This window comes from Branchiostoma floridae, chromosome 12 (assembly GCF_000003815.2).
Source record: "Branchiostoma floridae strain S238N-H82 chromosome 12, Bfl_VNyyK, whole genome shotgun sequence".
In the NCBI taxonomy this organism is placed as follows: Eukaryota; Metazoa; Chordata; class Leptocardii; order Amphioxiformes; family Branchiostomatidae; genus Branchiostoma; species Branchiostoma floridae.
Genome location: NC_049990.1, coordinates 22,402,579 through 22,421,075, shown reverse-complemented (window position 1 = coordinate 22,421,075; position 18,497 = coordinate 22,402,579). Strand labels below are relative to the sequence as shown.

General features: G+C 43.4%; 2 protein-coding genes across 2 annotated transcripts in view; one reads left to right on the top strand and one right to left on the bottom strand.

Moving 5' to 3' along the window:
- The window catches only part of LOC118427198 (acid-sensing ion channel 1B-like), a 71,360-nt gene that overhangs the window by 44,628 nt on the left and 8,235 nt on the right, over positions 1-18,497 (bottom strand). The window contains exons 6-7 of the mRNA XM_035836835.1: positions 17,763-17,915; positions 17,358-17,502 (exon numbers count right to left, since the gene is read on the bottom strand). Coding sequence (XP_035692728.1) covers positions 17,358-17,502; positions 17,763-17,915 — 298 coding nt within the window. The remainder of the gene's footprint in view (positions 1-17,357; positions 17,503-17,762; positions 17,916-18,497) is intronic.
- Positions 4,465-5,755, top strand: LOC118428224 (ribonucleoside-diphosphate reductase small chain-like). The gene has a single exon (XM_035838232.1). The coding sequence runs from the start codon at positions 4,724-4,726 to the stop codon at positions 5,753-5,755; it is 1,032 nt and encodes a 343-aa protein (XP_035694125.1). The 5' UTR covers positions 4,465-4,723.

Sequence of the window (18,497 nt, the reverse complement as noted above, 5' to 3'; positions counted from 1 at the left end):
CCCGGAGCCACATAATTGATGAGATCCAGGAATTTGAGTTCGTCCGTTTCAATGGACATGTACGTGTTGTTCTTCTTGATGGGTCGGAGTTTGCTGGTCGATCGCAACAGCAGCGGGAGGAACACTTTTTTGATGGCGTTCAGGTCATACTTCCCACCGTTGAAACTAAGGACCGCCAGCTGACTCATGTACTTGCTCAGTTCCTCCATCATTTTTGTCATGTAATGTTCTTTCATGCGCTTTTCTTTTCGCTTTACCTTGTCTTGCGGGGATTCTCCTTCCGTTTCCTCTTCTTCTTCTTCCTCTTTTTCCAAATCCCTTTGCCGAATTTCTCCCATCTTGAGTGACACCGAGAGGAACTTTTCCGACAGAAGGGAGTACGCTTTACGACCGATTTGCTGCAGGAAATTCAACAAGTCTTCAGCCACTTTTGTCGGGTCGCCTTCGGACACGAAACATTCTGGGTCGGTGTATTCAGGGACGTTTGAGCAGACGCTCACGCTCAAGAGTTCGTGCGCCGCCTCCCACGTCATCTTGTCCGTCTTTTGATCAGTCAGTGGTTTTAGAAGACATTCTATGTCGAAGCAGGCGCGGTAGGGATAGTAACGATCTTCTTCGGGGACGACGATCCCTTCGTCCTGCAGCTTTTCAAATATGGTCTGCGGTAGATGGTAGGCGCCCCCGGGATACTCCTTGGTCACCTTACCGTCGCACGTGCGAATGTGTCTTTCGCAATTGCCGCGGTGCGTCCACCTCTTTCCACATTGCGGACACGCGTACGTCTTGGCGTAAGTCTTAAAATCCTTTATGTAACTGTAATGTTGCTCGCAGAGATTCAGGTACATCGTATTATTGTGTGTAGACAGGGGACGCCTCACCAACTCTGCAAAGAAATCGTCATCTTCGGCGCCTTCATCGTTATTGGGCTGTAGAGCATAGACGTACACGTCGACCTTAAACAATTCCTCTATGTCCTCCAGGTGCTTGAGGGACACGCCTTTGAACTGCCTGGGCGTTTTACCCACCCACGCCAGGTACTCTTTGAAGAGGCTCTTGGTTGCCCTTTCCAGTTTGGTGCGATCGCATTGTCGATGGAGGGCCAGACACCGAAAAAAGCAGAGCTTGTCCGTGTACGGGCCGTGCTTTCCGCTATAAAGGGCGATGATGGACCTGCTGTTCCTGATGTAGTCTGTCAGCGTCCCGGCGGCACCGATGGGATGGTCCTTGATTTTATTCACGTAAAACATGACGTTCACCATCTTCTGCAGGACGGACTTACTATTGGGACGCTCCTGACGCGCCTTCTCCATGTGATCGACCTCTTCGATCTTGTCCAGGAACCGTCGGACACCATCCTCGTTTTCCACTTGGACAGGTTCTGGTAAAAATCCGTTATTATTTTCACAAGGGTAAAAATATCGCAGTGCCCCCGTTTCCCCGTCCTGGAGGATAAACCCGAATGATTGGTTGATCTTAAAGACGGTTTGCTGGTCGCCAAAGATGGCCCATACGTTGTCGGCCAGATCGCTAGGATTTTCGGACTGCAGTCGAAAGTTGTACGTGTCCTGGATATTTTGTCCCCGCTTGAACTGCGTCCTGATCATAGACCATTTCTGCCGGTACAGATTCTGTACGGCCACGTCTTCGTGCTGGGAAATCAGCTCTTCTGACACGTCCTCCGGATCTTCCTCAAAGGGAAATGCGTCGTCGTATCCTGCGGGTTGGATGTGGCGTCGTTTCGCTCTGGGACCGGCCCCGTCTGCGGAGGAAACCCTTTTCCGTGGACGGGAGGTAGACGCCACGGGGTGTGTGGCTTCCCGGTGCGCCTGCAGGGCATGGGCCGTGTCAAACGCCACGTTACACGGTCGGCACCAGAACGTGGGGGCCGGCCTGGGTTTATCGTGTAGCCGCCGATGTTGCAGTAGGTTATCCCGTCTAGGAAACTTTTTGCCGCAAAAATCACACTCGTGCGTGGGTGCGTTCGGGTCGTGGGACTTTTGGTGACGGGTGAGACTTCGTTTTTGGGCAAAGACTTTTCCGCACGTTTCACAAGTGAACGCCATGACTAGTTGGCTGTACTCTTGATCATTGCTGGGTTCTGAAAGAACATACAAAGCTTTGTTTAAAACACTGAATTTGTAAAATACTCCAGTGCTTTTGTTAGAGCGACGACCGCACACTCATCAGTATTCCATGACAAACAAAGAAAGGGCTTCGGTGCTCTTTTGTAAACGAACAACCGTTGTTGTCGGTGGGTAATACTTGTTTTGGTAGCGGAGAAAACATTCCGTAAAAAATCTGTGACACACGTACTGTTACGTTTCAAAGTTGGTAATGGTATACGTAGCACTCGACATAACACATAGCGTATCACATAATCTAGGGCGTATTTTTTTTACTAAAAGAATTTTACTACAAACATGACACAACAACAACAAGAGTGTTCGTCTAAAAAGGTTGCCTAGCCAAATATGGTCAGCGAAAGAAGAGCAGATGGTGATTTGCATTACAAAACGGGGGCCACTTCGCCCAGACCGAGTCAGCGATGCGGAACAAACATGCATGGGGCTAGCGGGGAACAATTGAGCCGGGTTTTGCCAAAGCGGACAAATTTTCCGTACAAAAACAAACAAACTGTGGCACACGTACTGTTACGTTTCAAAGTTGGTAATGGCGTACGTAGCACTCGACATAACATTGCGTATCACATAATCTAGCGCGTATTGTTTTACTAAAGAATTTTTCTACAGACATGACACAACAACAACAAGAGTTTTCGTAACGTTCCCACACGAATCTCCTAGCGTGAACATGACACGACACTCCACACGAAAGCTAAACGAAAATGACCTGGTACAACATTTGCAACAGTTCTTTCAAAACATGTTTTGGTGCAGAGAAAATACAGTAACACATATTCTACTTTTACACGGGTTGCAAACAACCTGTGCCTGTTTGAGCGATTCTTAGCCAAATATGGTCAGCGAAAGAAGAGCAGATGGTGATTTGCATTACAAAACGGGGGCCACTTCGCCCAGACCGAGTCAGCGATGCGGAACAAACATGCATGGGGGACAGCGGGGAACAATTGAGCCGGGTTTTGCCAAAGCGGACAAATTTTCCGTACAAAAAAAAACAAACAAAAAAACTGTGACACACGTACTGTTACGTTTCAAAGTTGGTAATGGTATACGTAGCACTCGACATAACATTGCGTATCACATAATCTAGGGCGTATCTTTTTTAATAAAGAATTTTTCTACAGACATGACACAACAACAACAAGAGTTTTCGTAACGTTCCCACACGAATCCCCTAGTCACGGGTTGCAAACAACTTGTGCCTGTTTCAGCGATTCTATCAGATAATCAAAGATATGTAAAAAAAAAGTGTTTTCCACTTACCGAAAGAAAGCGCCGAGCCATCCGTAGCGGTGCAGCCGTCATCCAAGTAGGTGGGACGCCAGAATCGGGGCCCAGTCCGAGGTGACCCCCCAGGCCAACTGATCGCCGGTGTCTCGCCTGTGGCCTTTTTATTGATATGGGCCCAAATATGGGCATGTCCCTTCACGAAGAGCAGATGGTCATTTGCATAACAAAACGGGCCACTTCCGCCCAGAGCGAGTCGGTGAGGCGGAACGAAGCCGGCAGGCAGGACAACTTGCTTGGGCGACGACTCCGTCTATTGTCTCCTGGCAGTGAAGAACAAAAGGCCATCTGGCGTTCTTCAGCAGCAGGGTCAACTTTGGGCCAGAGGTCGATTTGCATTTCAATACGGGCCCACTTTAGCACACGTAACGTTTGGCCAAGAACCCTGTTCAACTTTTTGATAAAGCTTTTACATTTCCTCCTTGCCTCCTCGGTTCCAATGAGTTAGGGCTGGCCATGTATGTACGTACAACGCAGTGTCCAGACAGCACCGTTCTCTGTTGTCTTGTAGCTGCTCAGAATGTGTGGGACGCTCACTGTACGGGCCTGACTCCGCACGGGCCTGACTCCAAGTGTATTGTTAGCTCTCTCCCAAGCCGTGTGCACACCAAGCCGCGGTGACCAATCCGTCTATTGTTTCCTACCCGCACAAGAACAATGCCACCATCTGGCGTTCTTCAGCGCGACCACCAGAGGCCGATTTGCATTTTAAAACGGGCGCACTTCAGCCCACGTAACGTTTGGCCATTAACCCTGTTCAACTTGTTGATAAAGGTTATGCGTTTCTTCTTTACCTCCTCGGTTCCAAAAAGTTAGGGCTGACCATGTATGTACGGCAAACGCAGTGTCCGGCCAGCGCTTACTGATAAAAGCTCATTGGTACAACATGCAGGGTGGTCACTGTATTTCTCTGTACGACCTCTCCTTGAAGGTTACCGTTAGGTCTGTCCAAGCCAGCCGTGTGCATACCAAGCCGCGGCGTCTATTGTTTCCTACCCACACAAGAACAATGGGGCCATCTGGCGTTGTTCAGCGCGGGCAACTAGGTTCCGCGGCCAGCGGGGAACAATAGGACGGGTTGTCATAGTTACCTTGGTGGGTCAAAAGTTCAGCCTGACCTCTGTTTCACCCCGACTTGAGCTAAGGAATTACATATCCCCCTAAACTCCGTATATCTGGACCAATCAGAGTACCGACTCGTCTGATGCAAATGTAAATATGCAAATATATGGTGACAGACAAGATAAAAGGTCTTCCTCTCGAACGTTTCGTTCTGCTAACAGAACCGCCGCAAGATGCTTCCAGCGCAGCCACCGAAGTCTAACCAGCTGTCCGTACTTAAGGTCTCTGTAGACCGAGAGAAGCAGTGTGAGCCCCTACTGCGTGAAAATTCCAGACGCTTCGTCATTTTTCCCATCCAGTACCACGACATCTGGCGCATGTACAAGAAGGCCGTAGCATCATTCTGGACAACGGAGGAAGTAGACCTCTCTAAGGACTTGGAGCATTGTCTGAATGACAACGAAAAACACTTCATCAAACACGTCCTGGCATTCTTTGCAGCTAGTGACGGTATAGTGAATGAAAATCTGGTTGAGAGATTCACCAAAGAGGTGCAGGTGACTGAGGTGAGGTGCTTTTATGGCTTCCAGATTGCCATTGAGAACATCCATTCTGAAATGTACAGTCTCTTAATCGACACCTACGTGAAGGATCCGCATGAGAGAGAGCATCTGTTCAGTGCCATTGAGACCATACCTTGTGTAAAGAAGAAGGCTGACTGGGCCCTAAAGTGGACCGGAGACGAGAAAAGCACTTTTGGGGATCGTGTGGTTGCCTTTGCCGCTGTGGAAGGGATATTTTTCTCCGGGGCCTTCGCAGCAATATTCTGGTTGAGGAAAAGAGGACTCATGCCGGGGCTGACTTTCTCTAATGAGCTGATCAGTAGAGACGAGGGTCTGCACGCCGACTTTGCCTGTCTTATGGTCAGCTATCTGATCAATAAGCCTAGTCAAGAGCGCATTCACCAGATTATCGACGATGCTGTTAAGATTGAGCAAGAGTTCCTGACGGAAGCTCTTCCTGTGAAGCTGATTGGGATGAATCAAGACCTGATGAAACAGTACATCGAGTTTGTCGCGGATAGGCTGCTGGGCGAACTCATGTGCAGTAAGCTTTACAACAGCGAGAACCCCTTTGACTTCATGGAGAACATTTCTCTGGAGGGAAAGACCAACTTCTTTGAGAAAAAGGTGGGAGAGTACCAGAAGATGGGGGTTATGTCCTCCTCTGAACAGCAGAAGTTCACGCTGGATGCTGACTTTTGAAAGTCCAGAATAAAAGAACGGAAAAAATCAAACGGTCATTGCCATCTTTATCTCATACGATAGAGACTTAGAACCAGGCCAAATAAGGACATGTCTTTCACAATTAGGAAGGGGGAGGTTCATTTGGGGTGGGGTGGGTTTTGTCATAGTTACCTTGCTCCGCCTGAATATATGATATCTGACCCCTGACCTGCCCCGAATGAATACATAATATCTGACCTATGATCTGCGCCTGAATAAATCATATGCGACCTCTGACCTGCTCCGCCTGAATAGATAATGTAACCTCTGACCTGCTCCGCCTGAATAAATCATATTTGACCTCTGACCTGCGCCTGAATAGATAATATAGGCAGGCGATGACCTTTGACCTGCGCCTGCTTGCGCCTGAAAAATGGGACTCAGCGTGCTCCTACTATACTACTCAGGCTCCCACGCTCATTAACTCTTCCTCACTCACTCACTCACTCACTCACTCACTCACTCACTCACTCTCATAACCTTCTTTCAAAAGTAATGCAGTGAATTCGGACAAACTTATATATTTGATATTGAACTAGCGTCTTTAAGTACCTGTTGAAGTTGCAGACAGTGACGGCAGGGAAGGTCAGCTCATTCTCAAACTCCAGTTTGATGTTGGTCACCGTGTTGTACTGGAGGTAGCGAATGATGCTGAAAAAGGAGTGAGAAAAGCTTTCTTTAATTAAGTTTTTCCCCGATAACCAAGTATCTATATGTACCTCAACTGCGGGCCTCTAGTAAGAATCGTTCTTTGCTCCAAATTCCACACTTTCTTGTAATTCTGACAATTTCCAAACTTTGGAAAAGATTATGAAATCTTGACAGCACGAGATCGATTTCTTAAACCGTTCAAATTTAGCGTGCAGCTTTTCAAATGTGCCACAGGATTATATCTAATATTCAGACAGGGCAGTTGGGCATTTTGAGTTACTATATTTACTAGCGTGGCTATTGTACATAGTTGCACAGTTCAGTTCATTTTGTGCACTTTTCTCCAGTCGTTTATATATATCTTTGCGCACGAACACCTGCCACACTTGCTGCATCTTGTCTCCTGGGACGCTATGTGCCATGACGCACTTTATCCATCTGTTTTATGTAGAAGTACTAGTAGAAATCAGGTATTATACGTACGTTTCTGTAATCTGCCAAGCCGCCACTCCAAAACAGGCCAGGAAGATGGTTAGCCAGACCAGTTTCAAAGTACACTTTTCGCTGCCGGACACCTTCCCTATCCCGTGGAGAGTCGTGTTGTCCGCAAAGTCCTTCTCCGGCGATGTGTCGTCGTCGTCAGCCATGACAAAACTCTGATGAAAAATCTACTTTAACCAAGAAAAATCCTCTAAGAATCAGTTCAATGATGTCCTTGAATGTTTTTGGTACATCAAAGCGAGTTGTTCTGAGGAAAAGTCCAACCTAGTAGGGACGTACTAGGGTATGGATCATGTAGCTATAACAGCGCAGTTAAGACCTGGCAACGGGCATTTAACAAAAGTGACAATCTGACCGCATAGAAAATATTTTCCGTACGGAAAGTTGAACTGAAAGGACGCAGTTCCGTATCAGTTCTGTTGATAAGGGGCTTCTGCTGTTTCTAGCGTAGCTAGAATGCGTGTCATGAAAAAACCAGAAATTGGTGCGTTTTTCGTCACCCTAGACTAAACTGTTACAGCATTGCAACACTACATAGTTCTGCTTTGTCATTTGAGACCTTTTGACCTGAAGTTGTCTTTTTGCTGTTATCCAAGGAAAACCCAACATCCACCATAGCAACGTCAACATTATGCTCACCTTACATCCTTTACAAAAGACGGGCTGACTGTTTTGGTGCAGTGTTTCTATACTGGGTACGTGTTTTTGAACTGTTTACAAGAGATTTGCCAAATGAACTGTCAATCTTGCAGAACGTCTTTCAAAATAGCGGATAATGGTAAAAACAATGATAATTTCGTTCTCCCTTTGATTTCATAGCAGTATGGTGGTCTAGGAGGAAAGTATTTACCTAGACACTACGCATCAGTTATGTTATCAGATGACCTGACCGTCTTTTGTCAATTAGTTTTGCCCATTTACGATGCAACTAGTGCATTACGTCATGCTGGTAGTGTTGACGTTTTGTGGTGAAACTGATTGGTTCAATAGTATTCCATTCAAATTAACCAACCCTTTTGGCTTTTGAGGCCTGCAGCAACTTCAAAAGTTACTGTTTAGTATTTGATCATTTCTCTTCTGATTAACCTCTATTTTGATTATACTACCAGCTATTTTGGTCTTTGATAAACATAAAACTCTGCATAAACACCTTATGTGTAAAAGCCTGGTAAAGCTTTAATCTTATTGAAATCCTTATTGGCAGGCTTCGCTGTTAACACGCATGGTTTATAAATGATACTGGTTGGCCAAAGGTTGTGGCTATAAATATCATCAGTAGATTATCCAACGATTTTTTTTTAATTTTTGCGACATCTAACTCCGAGATCGTTTATATGTAAAGAGAAATGGTCTGATGTAGTTAAGATCATAATTATCACTTCAGCTTAATGTCCAATATGTTTTCTACTAAATGAGGGAAACTGCCAATGAGAGATCGAGGATAATTGTCGTTGTACCAGATCCTTGGTACTACTACAATAACTATCGTTCATGTCGTGCTTTTAGTTTAAAAGCTACTTTCAATCACTGTCAACAAATCGCGAAATTATCTACCTATAATCTACGATACTAGACGCTTAAACGAGTTTTAGTAGTAAAAGGCACATGCGAAAACGTTGTTGTGAATGCGAAAACTCTCCCAAGGCAATTTGACCAATGATATTAGGTGTACTGTATTGCGTGCAGTACGTCCGTTACAGTTGCAGTCTTCTGAGCCAACTTTGTTTGGAGGACTCGAGATGGTCTGCAAATAGCGTTAAATGGACTGAATGTTTACACATGCATATGGTCGGCTGGAATCTTCGCAGCATGTGGCAGTACGTATACACTAATGCACTGTGTATTGTCATCATCTCAGGTGTGATCTGGGCAAAACGTACTCTCCAAGCAGAGGTTAGACTTCGGCTGTTTTTTTAAAAACGTTTTTTAATAGTTTGGCCGCGAAACATCAAGAAAGAGTACAAAATGGAAATCCCGATAAAAACGACTGAAACACTTTAAAAGAAAAACAGCTAGAGCCTAACCTCTGCTTGGAGAGTAGGCAAAGCCAAGCAAAGTAGGACGTCAACTGGTGGTTGGAGAAATACCTGTTTAATGATAACGAACATGGTATTGGTGTTTTGTGTTACGGTGACTTTCTTTTCTTACAACATACTGTACTATATGATCAAGGTAAAGTTTTCACATATTCTTTTGCTCAATGATTATGCTTCAGACTAACAAAATTGAAGATCCCAAACTTGTCTACTAATCTTTTTGCGAACTTCTTGCTGATTAGGTCTCTCCGGTTACACCATCTTCCGCCTCACATCCTGTCACTCTACAATATTTAAATAGCTGCGGACACACAGCAAGACAAACAAACATACATTTGTACCAACAATTTGTAAAGACTATGGTGGGAAGTCGTGTTTCGCGAAAAGCGATCGCGATGATGTCACGGTGACGCAGTGGTAGGCAACAAGCAGGTGTTTGGCTATGGTATGACTTACATAATAATCAGTAATTTGATCTGCTAATTTAAACATTTTCTAATCAAATCTACCGACGCCCGTCGAATACCTCGTATATAAACAACAACAGCGATCACTCGTATCCATGCCGATTCAATAAGAACCAACGGCTTTCCCTCCACTTCGTGCGCATGCGTGTCCAATTCGCCAATCAGACGGAGTATATTGTTGTTTCAAGGTTATAGAAGAAGTTTGGGTCATCAGTGTTGGGGGCGTAAATATCGGCCAAACAGAAACGAGTAGAATCTATGGTGATGTCTAAAACCATCCACCGCCCCGAATCATCGCTCAAGGTCTGGCGGATGGTATATGAAATATTATTTTTAAATAAGATTAAAAAGCTTCTACTATTACTTAGTCCGTGGCTAAATAAAACCGCCCCCCCCCCAAATCTGATTGCCGAAAATCTTCTTGTTTCACAGTCGAGTGGGTCTCTTATAAACAAAATATATGATACCGTTTGTGTAACGGCCATGACATGACTAGACCATATGAGGCGGAGCTTAGATTAGCATATTAGGTAATCCCTGATTGGTTGGATGGTGAGAGCATCCAACTGGCTTACCTTTGATGGGCGGAGTTAGACAAGCCTTTGTTACGCCAGTTTGGTTTGGTTTATTTAGATCTCCATTAGTGAAATACACTAGTCTTCCTGGAGTCCACATTAAAACAATACAGAAATAATAGCTGACCTTAGAGATTGTACGAAGATATTTGTCAGTCTGGTGCCCACGGGACTGAGGTAAGGACACTTGAGGACTGACCCCTCTGTTGGACTGTGCACGTGTTGGTTAGGCCAATTCTCTCTGTATATGTTAGAACTTTGTAACATTATCTTATCCCTAGACCTGTATTCTGTAACTCTAAACTTGCTGTAACATTATTGGAGCACATTGTATTATATGTTACTCGAGTATAGGTTGAATAAACACGGCTCACAAATAGTAATCGAACTGGTTTCTGATAAGCTTATATAGAACTTAGATACCAAACACCCCAAACGTTTCATTTGTCCTTTTCATTTGAATATTTCATTTCGCTTTCTCCGGTCGCCATGCTAATTACAGTTATAGCTACAAAATGTTAACTTTTGGCAACGTCATCAAGACAGGACGGTAGAAAGGAGGTTCTGAAGAAATCAAACATGAGAATGCAATCGCAGAAGGCGAGATGGACAATAAAATAATAGCAGTTTATATTAATAATCAAATGATGGGGGTTCTCTCAAATAATAACAACATAAAGAATATCAACTCTGAATATGTAAAGAAATCTTCAAACACAAAAATAATCAAACTCAACATCAAAATTCAACTCAAATTCACATATTCATGTAAGGTACGAACCAATGTCTAAACTCTAAATATATAAAGTAATCTTCAAACGTTAACACAAACAATAATCAAACACAATATCAAAAATCTACTCAAATTCACAGATTCATGTAAGGTAAGAACCCATGTCTAAACGCTAAATATATAAAGTAATCTCCAAACACAAACAATATTCAAACACAACATCAAAATTCAACTCAAATTCATAGATTCATGTAAGGTACGAATCCATGTGTAAACTCTGAATAAGTACAGTAATCTCCAAACACAAACAATAATCAAACTCAACATCAAAATTCAACTCAAATTCACAGATTCATGTAAGATACGAACCCATTTCTAAACTCTGAACAAAAGTAATGTACTCTCCAAACAGAAACAATAGTCCAACTCATGTAATTATTAGCAACTTGTTAGGAGTCCAAGACGGGAGAAATATAACAACCACAATCAAATAGTTCCTATTAGTAATATGAACTGTTAGATAGATATTTCTATGAAGGGAGGTTGAAGTGATGAGCAAAAATATGCCTCTGCCTCTGAGGCGTCGCCAAAAATCTCTCCATCCACCTTGAGTTCACAGCACGGGGTGACGGTGTGGTGGTTTTCATACAAACGAATCCCCTGGTTTGATGTTCACTTCCGTTACCTGTAAACACACAATGCATAGTCATTTTTAGAGTATACGTGCTTTTATAGACAGCGGCTCATTCATTCATTCATAGATGAGTGAACAAAAAAGAAATATGCCACTGTTATATGTACAGGTTCTGCTGCACCAGTCCGTAGGAAGGAGCTACAATAAGCCTTTTTCACATTAGTTACCACGCACGCGTGGGTGAAAGGAACTATGGGTAATGTGTCAAAGTTGAAGGCCCTCAGACGTAAACAGTCTCATCTCTACCATTGTTCAATTTGTGTAACAATGTCCATTGTTCAATTTGTGTGACAATTTGTGTAACATTTTCCATAATGGCGCCTGCAAAATGGCAAAATGTTGAGTTTCTGAGGGCCTTCAACTTTGACATTTTACCCAGAGTTCCTTTTACCCTCGCGTACGTGGTAACTAGTGTGAAAAGGCTTATACCCATTTGACCCTTGTTTTCCCAGCACCTACTCATTTATCAAACATAATGAATATCCATCAATAGCTCCTCTAGCTATTATTGCACATACGTCCACAGTCACTCTACCAGAGCACGACCGAAAACTTAACCATCTTGGTAATTGAAAAGGTTACACTGCTTTTGGGAAGTCTATGTGCAACTACTGCATCGTGTGTGGCGTAACTGGTAGAGCGTTCGGCTCGGAATCTGAAGTTAAGGTCCAGAGTTTGATACCCGTCGTGCCCCCAACGTTGTGCTCTTGGAAAAGGCACTTTACACGACCTTCCTCATTTCTCACAGGTGTAAAAATGGGTCGGGGCCGCGTAGCACAGTGGTAGTGTATTCAGCCCGTGACCGAGAGGTCACCGGTTCGAATCCGCCTGCCGTGTTGCCGGTCTTGTGCCCTTGGGAAAGGCACTTTACACGACTTTCCTCACTTTACTCAAGTGAAAAATGAGTCGTCCCTCCGATAGGACGTTAAATGGAGGTTCCGTGTATGGGAGAGTCACACCCCATGCACGTTAAAGAACCCCCACACGTGCGATGGTGCGGTGTGGTTGGAGCAAACCCTTCTGTCTGGAGTTGGTGATTCACTTCAAATCACCCGGTTGTAGGCCTGGCGAACCTCCATACCGTATCAGCCACATGGTGATTTACATCATTCACCCGGACGGTAGACCTGGCGCATCCCCGTCTTGTAATTAGCCAGCGAAAGGGTATGTCACCCGTAAGCGGCGGTATCACCCCGTCGTGTGTAACCAATGATGATGATGATGATAGGTATAAAACTGAACAAATGAACATCTCGCTCCTTACCTTATCCTTCTTGTACTTTTTCCTGCAGCAGGATGTGAACCGTTTGATCAGGTATTCTAGGAACTCAAACAGGGTGATGACACTGGCTCCGATAAACAAGCCCAGCTGGCCTCCGATGTTACCTGTGAGACAAGAGGCAAAGAAAAATTATCGTTATGCTGACAAAATTGCATATACTTCTGTAATACAAATATACAGGTTTTCTAAAAATGGTGCTAATTGTGAGCCTGTTGAATCGCGGTGGTTACAAGTATCTTTCTCAACGACGGCATGATAGATCTAAAACGACGTCAATGAGGCAAACAAAAGACCATCCGTCAAAAATTACCAGAACTTGAAAAGAAAAGTGTAACAATGTCGTTCAAGGAGTGCTAAAATGAAGAGACCAAACGGCTTAAGCCTTTTGGCCGAACGGCTTGCACGTTGGATTTGTAATCTGCCGGGTTTGATCCAATGTGTCGGCATGTTGTTTCACTGGTTACAACGCCGGCCCTGTGAGTAACAGGTTAGAGGATGCTAGAGATCTGATGTGCCACACAGGGATATCGAATTTGGAGATTCGAGGACGAATCTTGAAAAGAAAAGGGGGGCAGTGTAACAGTGGCGTTCAAGGAGTGCTAAAATGAAGAGGCCAAACGGCTTAAGCCTTTTGGCCGAACGGTTTGCACGCTGTACTCCCTTGTTGTTTTAATGAGAACAGTATGGCAACATACTGAGAAGATCCCCCTCTGTCATCTCTCGCTGCTGCTCGATGACCTGGTAGTTCAGCTCGCTGTAGTAGATGTCCAGAACCACCCAGTTCTTTCTACAGATGACAAAATTGACTAGTTCATCAGAAGATTTCACTCTCATGACAGATTGTCAAGTTAAAGTTTCGAACATTTCATGCGAACTCACATGAAGTAGAACGTTGATATCCTGAAAGTATGTTTGCAATAGCTGAATTCATCATATGAGAAACCCTCAACTAACTTATAAATAATTCCGTTACACCCACCTAACAGCTACATTAGTATGTGTATGAAATGATAAAAATATGACTGTGCTTCATTTGAATCGTCTCGCTTCATCATTGGTTATATACTTATGAATATACGTATAACATTGGCATATAATGTCTAGCGATCTAGGACCAAGTAACTATGTAGTATTTATAGACGTCGATTTGCGATTTTTAACCGCGAAACCCTGACTTTTGCCGGGAAACGAAGATATGTCGAAAAAGGAACATATGCCGAAAAGCTTGATGTGGGAAAGCTACACGCTTCCCAGCATATGTTCCTTTCTCGCGATCGGCATATATTCCTTTCTCGGCATCAGAACCTTCCCGGTTGAATATAGAAAGTTTATTTGCAATTTCATGCCTGTAGGTTAATTGCAAGCACGTGGAAGAAACAAAGATAGGGAATATGCATGTAAAAATGAACAGGGATAACATCATTGTACAAAAAGACTCAAACACTAGTGTTGGCTGTAACAAGGAGTCCCACGTTTTCAAAAAAATGTGGGTATCGTGATTTTAAGAGTAAAGTGACTTTCTGTTCGTCCGTAAATATGGAAAAGCTGGGGAATGTAACTCTGGTTTCTTTAAACAGCGTGGTTCTTTCGGTTCGGTGGACTATTGTAGTTGAATATCAGGAATCCCCGCGAACCCCTCACACACGCACACACACATCACAAGCACACACACACCACACACGCCACATACACACACACACACACACACACACACACACTCACACAAACACACACAAAAACATACACACACACACACCACACATACACACCACACACACACAAACACATACACACACAACACTCACACACACACACACACACACACACATACACACACACACACACAGACACACACACACACATACATACACACGCGCACACCACACACATACACACACACACGCACACACACACATACATACATACATACACACACACACACAGAGACACACACACACACACACACACACATACATACACACACATACATACATACTTACACACAGACACATACACACACACACACACACACACACACACACACACACACACACACGTGATAATACGCCAATGTCCACAGGTAGTCCGGTGAAGGAGGCTAGAATAGCAAGGGATTCTATTGACTGTTTATTGGCAGAACTTACGCCATGTAGTCTGTGGCTCCCGCGATATCCGGGGAGAATATATCTGAAAAAGCAGGCAGGGCCCCATTGTCGATCCAGTATGCGGGGGTGTTCTTGTTGGGCCAGCCGGCATACGACACGCTGGTCTGGTAATGTGAGATATCGCACGGGGTGGGGCAGTCACAGGTGTAGTTCCCTACCTTTACTGCATCTGTGAAAACATCGTCATGAGTATCCATGGATACTCCAAGCAAAGGTTCAGCTCCGGCTGTTTTTGACGTGTTTTATGCGTTTTTGTCGTGAAGAAAACGGTACAAAATAGAAAGCCCGAGAAAAATGTCTAAACTTGTCAAACAAGTGCTTTTAAAAAATTGCCGCAATGAGAAGGATTGGAAGTTAGATAACAAGTAGTTTTTTTTTCAATTTGATGTTGTTAAGTAAATGGATGAGTGAATAGTATTTGTCAAAGTAAAAGTCTTACTGCATGTAAGTTGAATAAAATGATAAAGCTGATGTCACACAAAATGGAGGCAAATGAGCCAAGGTCAATTGATAGATGTTAGAACACGTTAAGTTTGTTTACAGAGAAAGATAAATCAGAATGTTGTCAGAATTATCTAGTTAACAGCAGCACGATGTATTATTTTTTGCCTTCACTTGCCTTGACCTTGTGTTCAAATAAAGCTGTTGTAAAACTAAACCTCGGCTCGAAATATGACCAGATGAGCCTCAGTAATCACACAGAGCTGTTGTGTGACCTTTGGCATGTAAATCGCAAAATGATGATTTGTTTTCGTTATGAAGTAAAGCTACGAGGGGTGATCAATAAGTCCTCGGCCTCACCCAGAAATAATAAGCACAACTCAGATTTCGAGGCACGACTTCATAGTATGAAATCTTTTATCAATACCCTTCAAATTTCAAATCATTGCAGTCATTACTTTCCAGGCATTCGTTTTTTTTTAATTAGAAGGTAAGTGGCGAGAAAAACAAGGGTGAATTGTGATCAGACATGTGTGATTTAAGTTCCCCATGGCCATGCCGTAAATTCTTCGTCAGTAATGAAAGACATTGTCAACATTTTTTATAATGATTCTCTTCCTATTTCAAGCAGAAAGAAGTGGGTGTCTGACTTCCAGCAGCGCAAGTTGACCCGCACACCCCAGGTCAGGTCAATTGTCCACTTTTTTTCTTCTCCCTCACCTAGCGTTACTGGGTGTCGCCTGTAAGTAATGATCACACTAATTTGAATTTTGGCTCATATTCATATAACACTTTGACGATTGAGGGTACAACAATACAGCTCAAATCAGAAATAGACTGGAACTTCCCTGTCACACTTTCTCTGGCACAATATACTAGCCCACCTGTAACATAAACCTACAGCCAGCAGAAATGTACTATCCCTGGTACAGCACAATATATATGGTCTGCCAGTAACCTAAACCTACAGCTGAGCACTACAGAACTATTTCCTGTCTGCCTGTGGCTTATGGCTTGAACAAGCTCTAGAAAAGAAGATGTATCCTTCATAACATAACATAACATAACAACCAAGACAACGTGATCCATTGTGCAGAGTTTCAAAGGACAGATTCCTCCAGGGAGCCAGTGTGACCTACATTCCACCATTGCATACCAGAGATACATCTGGAACAGATTTTTTTGGGGGGGGGGGGGTCTTGCATACCCAGCATACTGTGGAGTACTAGTAGCATTCTGTGGAAAAATTCCTGTGCAATTCCTAGAATTTTAGCAGACTGAACGCAATATATACCACTTGACGACTCCCCTGAGGCGTCGTCAAAAAATTTAGTTAAGTGTTCTGTCATCTTTTTTTCTGTTCTACATCTACCCCCTTTTATCGACCAATTTTGCTCTATAGATTATATTTCTCAATTAAGTATACAGGATTAAAACATACTAAGTATATTTAGGACTACACAGAACGCTTCGTAAATATGTACTTTGAACGTTAACAGATAATGATGAAGGTCTTCAAGTTGCCGGTTACTAGGTTTGGCCGCTATAATTTTATCCAAAAAGAGTTGTCTATTTCTGTTGTACAATGGCGATCATAACTCTTTGAAGCATATTATGACAACAAACGATGTCCTATGATCACATTTTTGTTGCAATCTAGTAATCATTTTGTGTGTATCTTTCTTCAAATTCAAAGTGAAGACTTACTTAATGTATCCAGTGCGCAGGCCGCGATCACTTCCGGCTCACAGTAGTCATTGCCACCTGAGAACATTTTAGAAACAAGATGATTTCATATATAATTACCCACTTAGACGTTAAATAACGTATTATTTCCTAACCATGTCTATTTTTCCATTGCCATGTCGTCATTCACACTCATTCACGTTAAATTATTCGATGGTCCAATTGGAGTAACACACAGCAGCAAACCTGGTCTTCCATCGCACCCGGTCATAGTATATTCGGAACATTTTGTAAACTCAGTGCAGAAGATTCTCCTTCTACTTGGGCCATGGACAATGTGCATTACTTACCAGGCAGATAAAACAGTCGGCACCCGCACTGTTCGTACACGTGGTTAGTCCCACACTCCAACAGACAGCCGGTCAGAGTGTAGTCATCATAGTACTGCAGCTCCTTGTCCTGGCACTCTCCCCATGGCGGAATCTCATTCTTGTACTACAACATCGGAAAATTGTATTAGAATGAGTCTTCATTAAAACTAGATATTCTTACATAGGGGATATATGCTTGTTGTGAAGCCTTGCCTTTACGATATATATATTTTACTCTCACTTAGTGGAAGTTAGTGCCTACCAATGGCGGGAGGACAGGAATTCAGTTGACGACCTGAACTTCGCTGATGACGTCACCCTCCTGAGCCACAGCATCAGGCTGATGATTGTATATATTATAAGTAGATATTAGCGCAAATGTACCTCGACTTTTGATATCCCGATGAAGGCGTGGCTGCCCGGCCCCACAGCGATGCCCTGGGTGTCCATCTTCGGCGGCTCCTTCTGGTCGTGAATAAGAACCTTCATCCCGACATCGTCACTGCCTCCTTTCGCAGGCTTTTCTGTGTAAGAATCCTGTCACCGAAATAAGAACGTAACACTAGAGCAACCAACCAAATTTTTCTTGCGAGATTCCCGATCTAGAATATGTATTGATTAACTATTGTAAGATATTGCTTAGTGCTCCTCGAAGTTCTTACAATGCTGCTGTATTGGGCGAGCTAGGTATGTTTCCACCGTATATAGACACTCAGACACAACTCATTACACATTGGCTTAGATTACACAACATGTCTAATGATAGATTTGTTAAAAAAGCATAAGACAGTGCTGTTATACAAGAATATGAATGGATCACACATGTACAAGATATACTATGCAGGCATGGTTCCCAAAATATTTGGCTAAACCCTAATGTCGATGCCAAATATTTTGGTAACATGTTCAAGGAACGCCTAAATGACACAGTTGTTTCGAACCGGAGACAAAAGATAAGAAACTTTAGTAAACTAGCAACATATTCGAAAATTAAGACAACGTTCGCTCTGGAAAACTATCTTTTTTTAATTCAAAACAGATCATTCACTAACAGCATAACAAAACTAAGGATTGGAGCACATTGTGGATCTTTGCCCCCCCCCCCCCCCCCGATCAAAG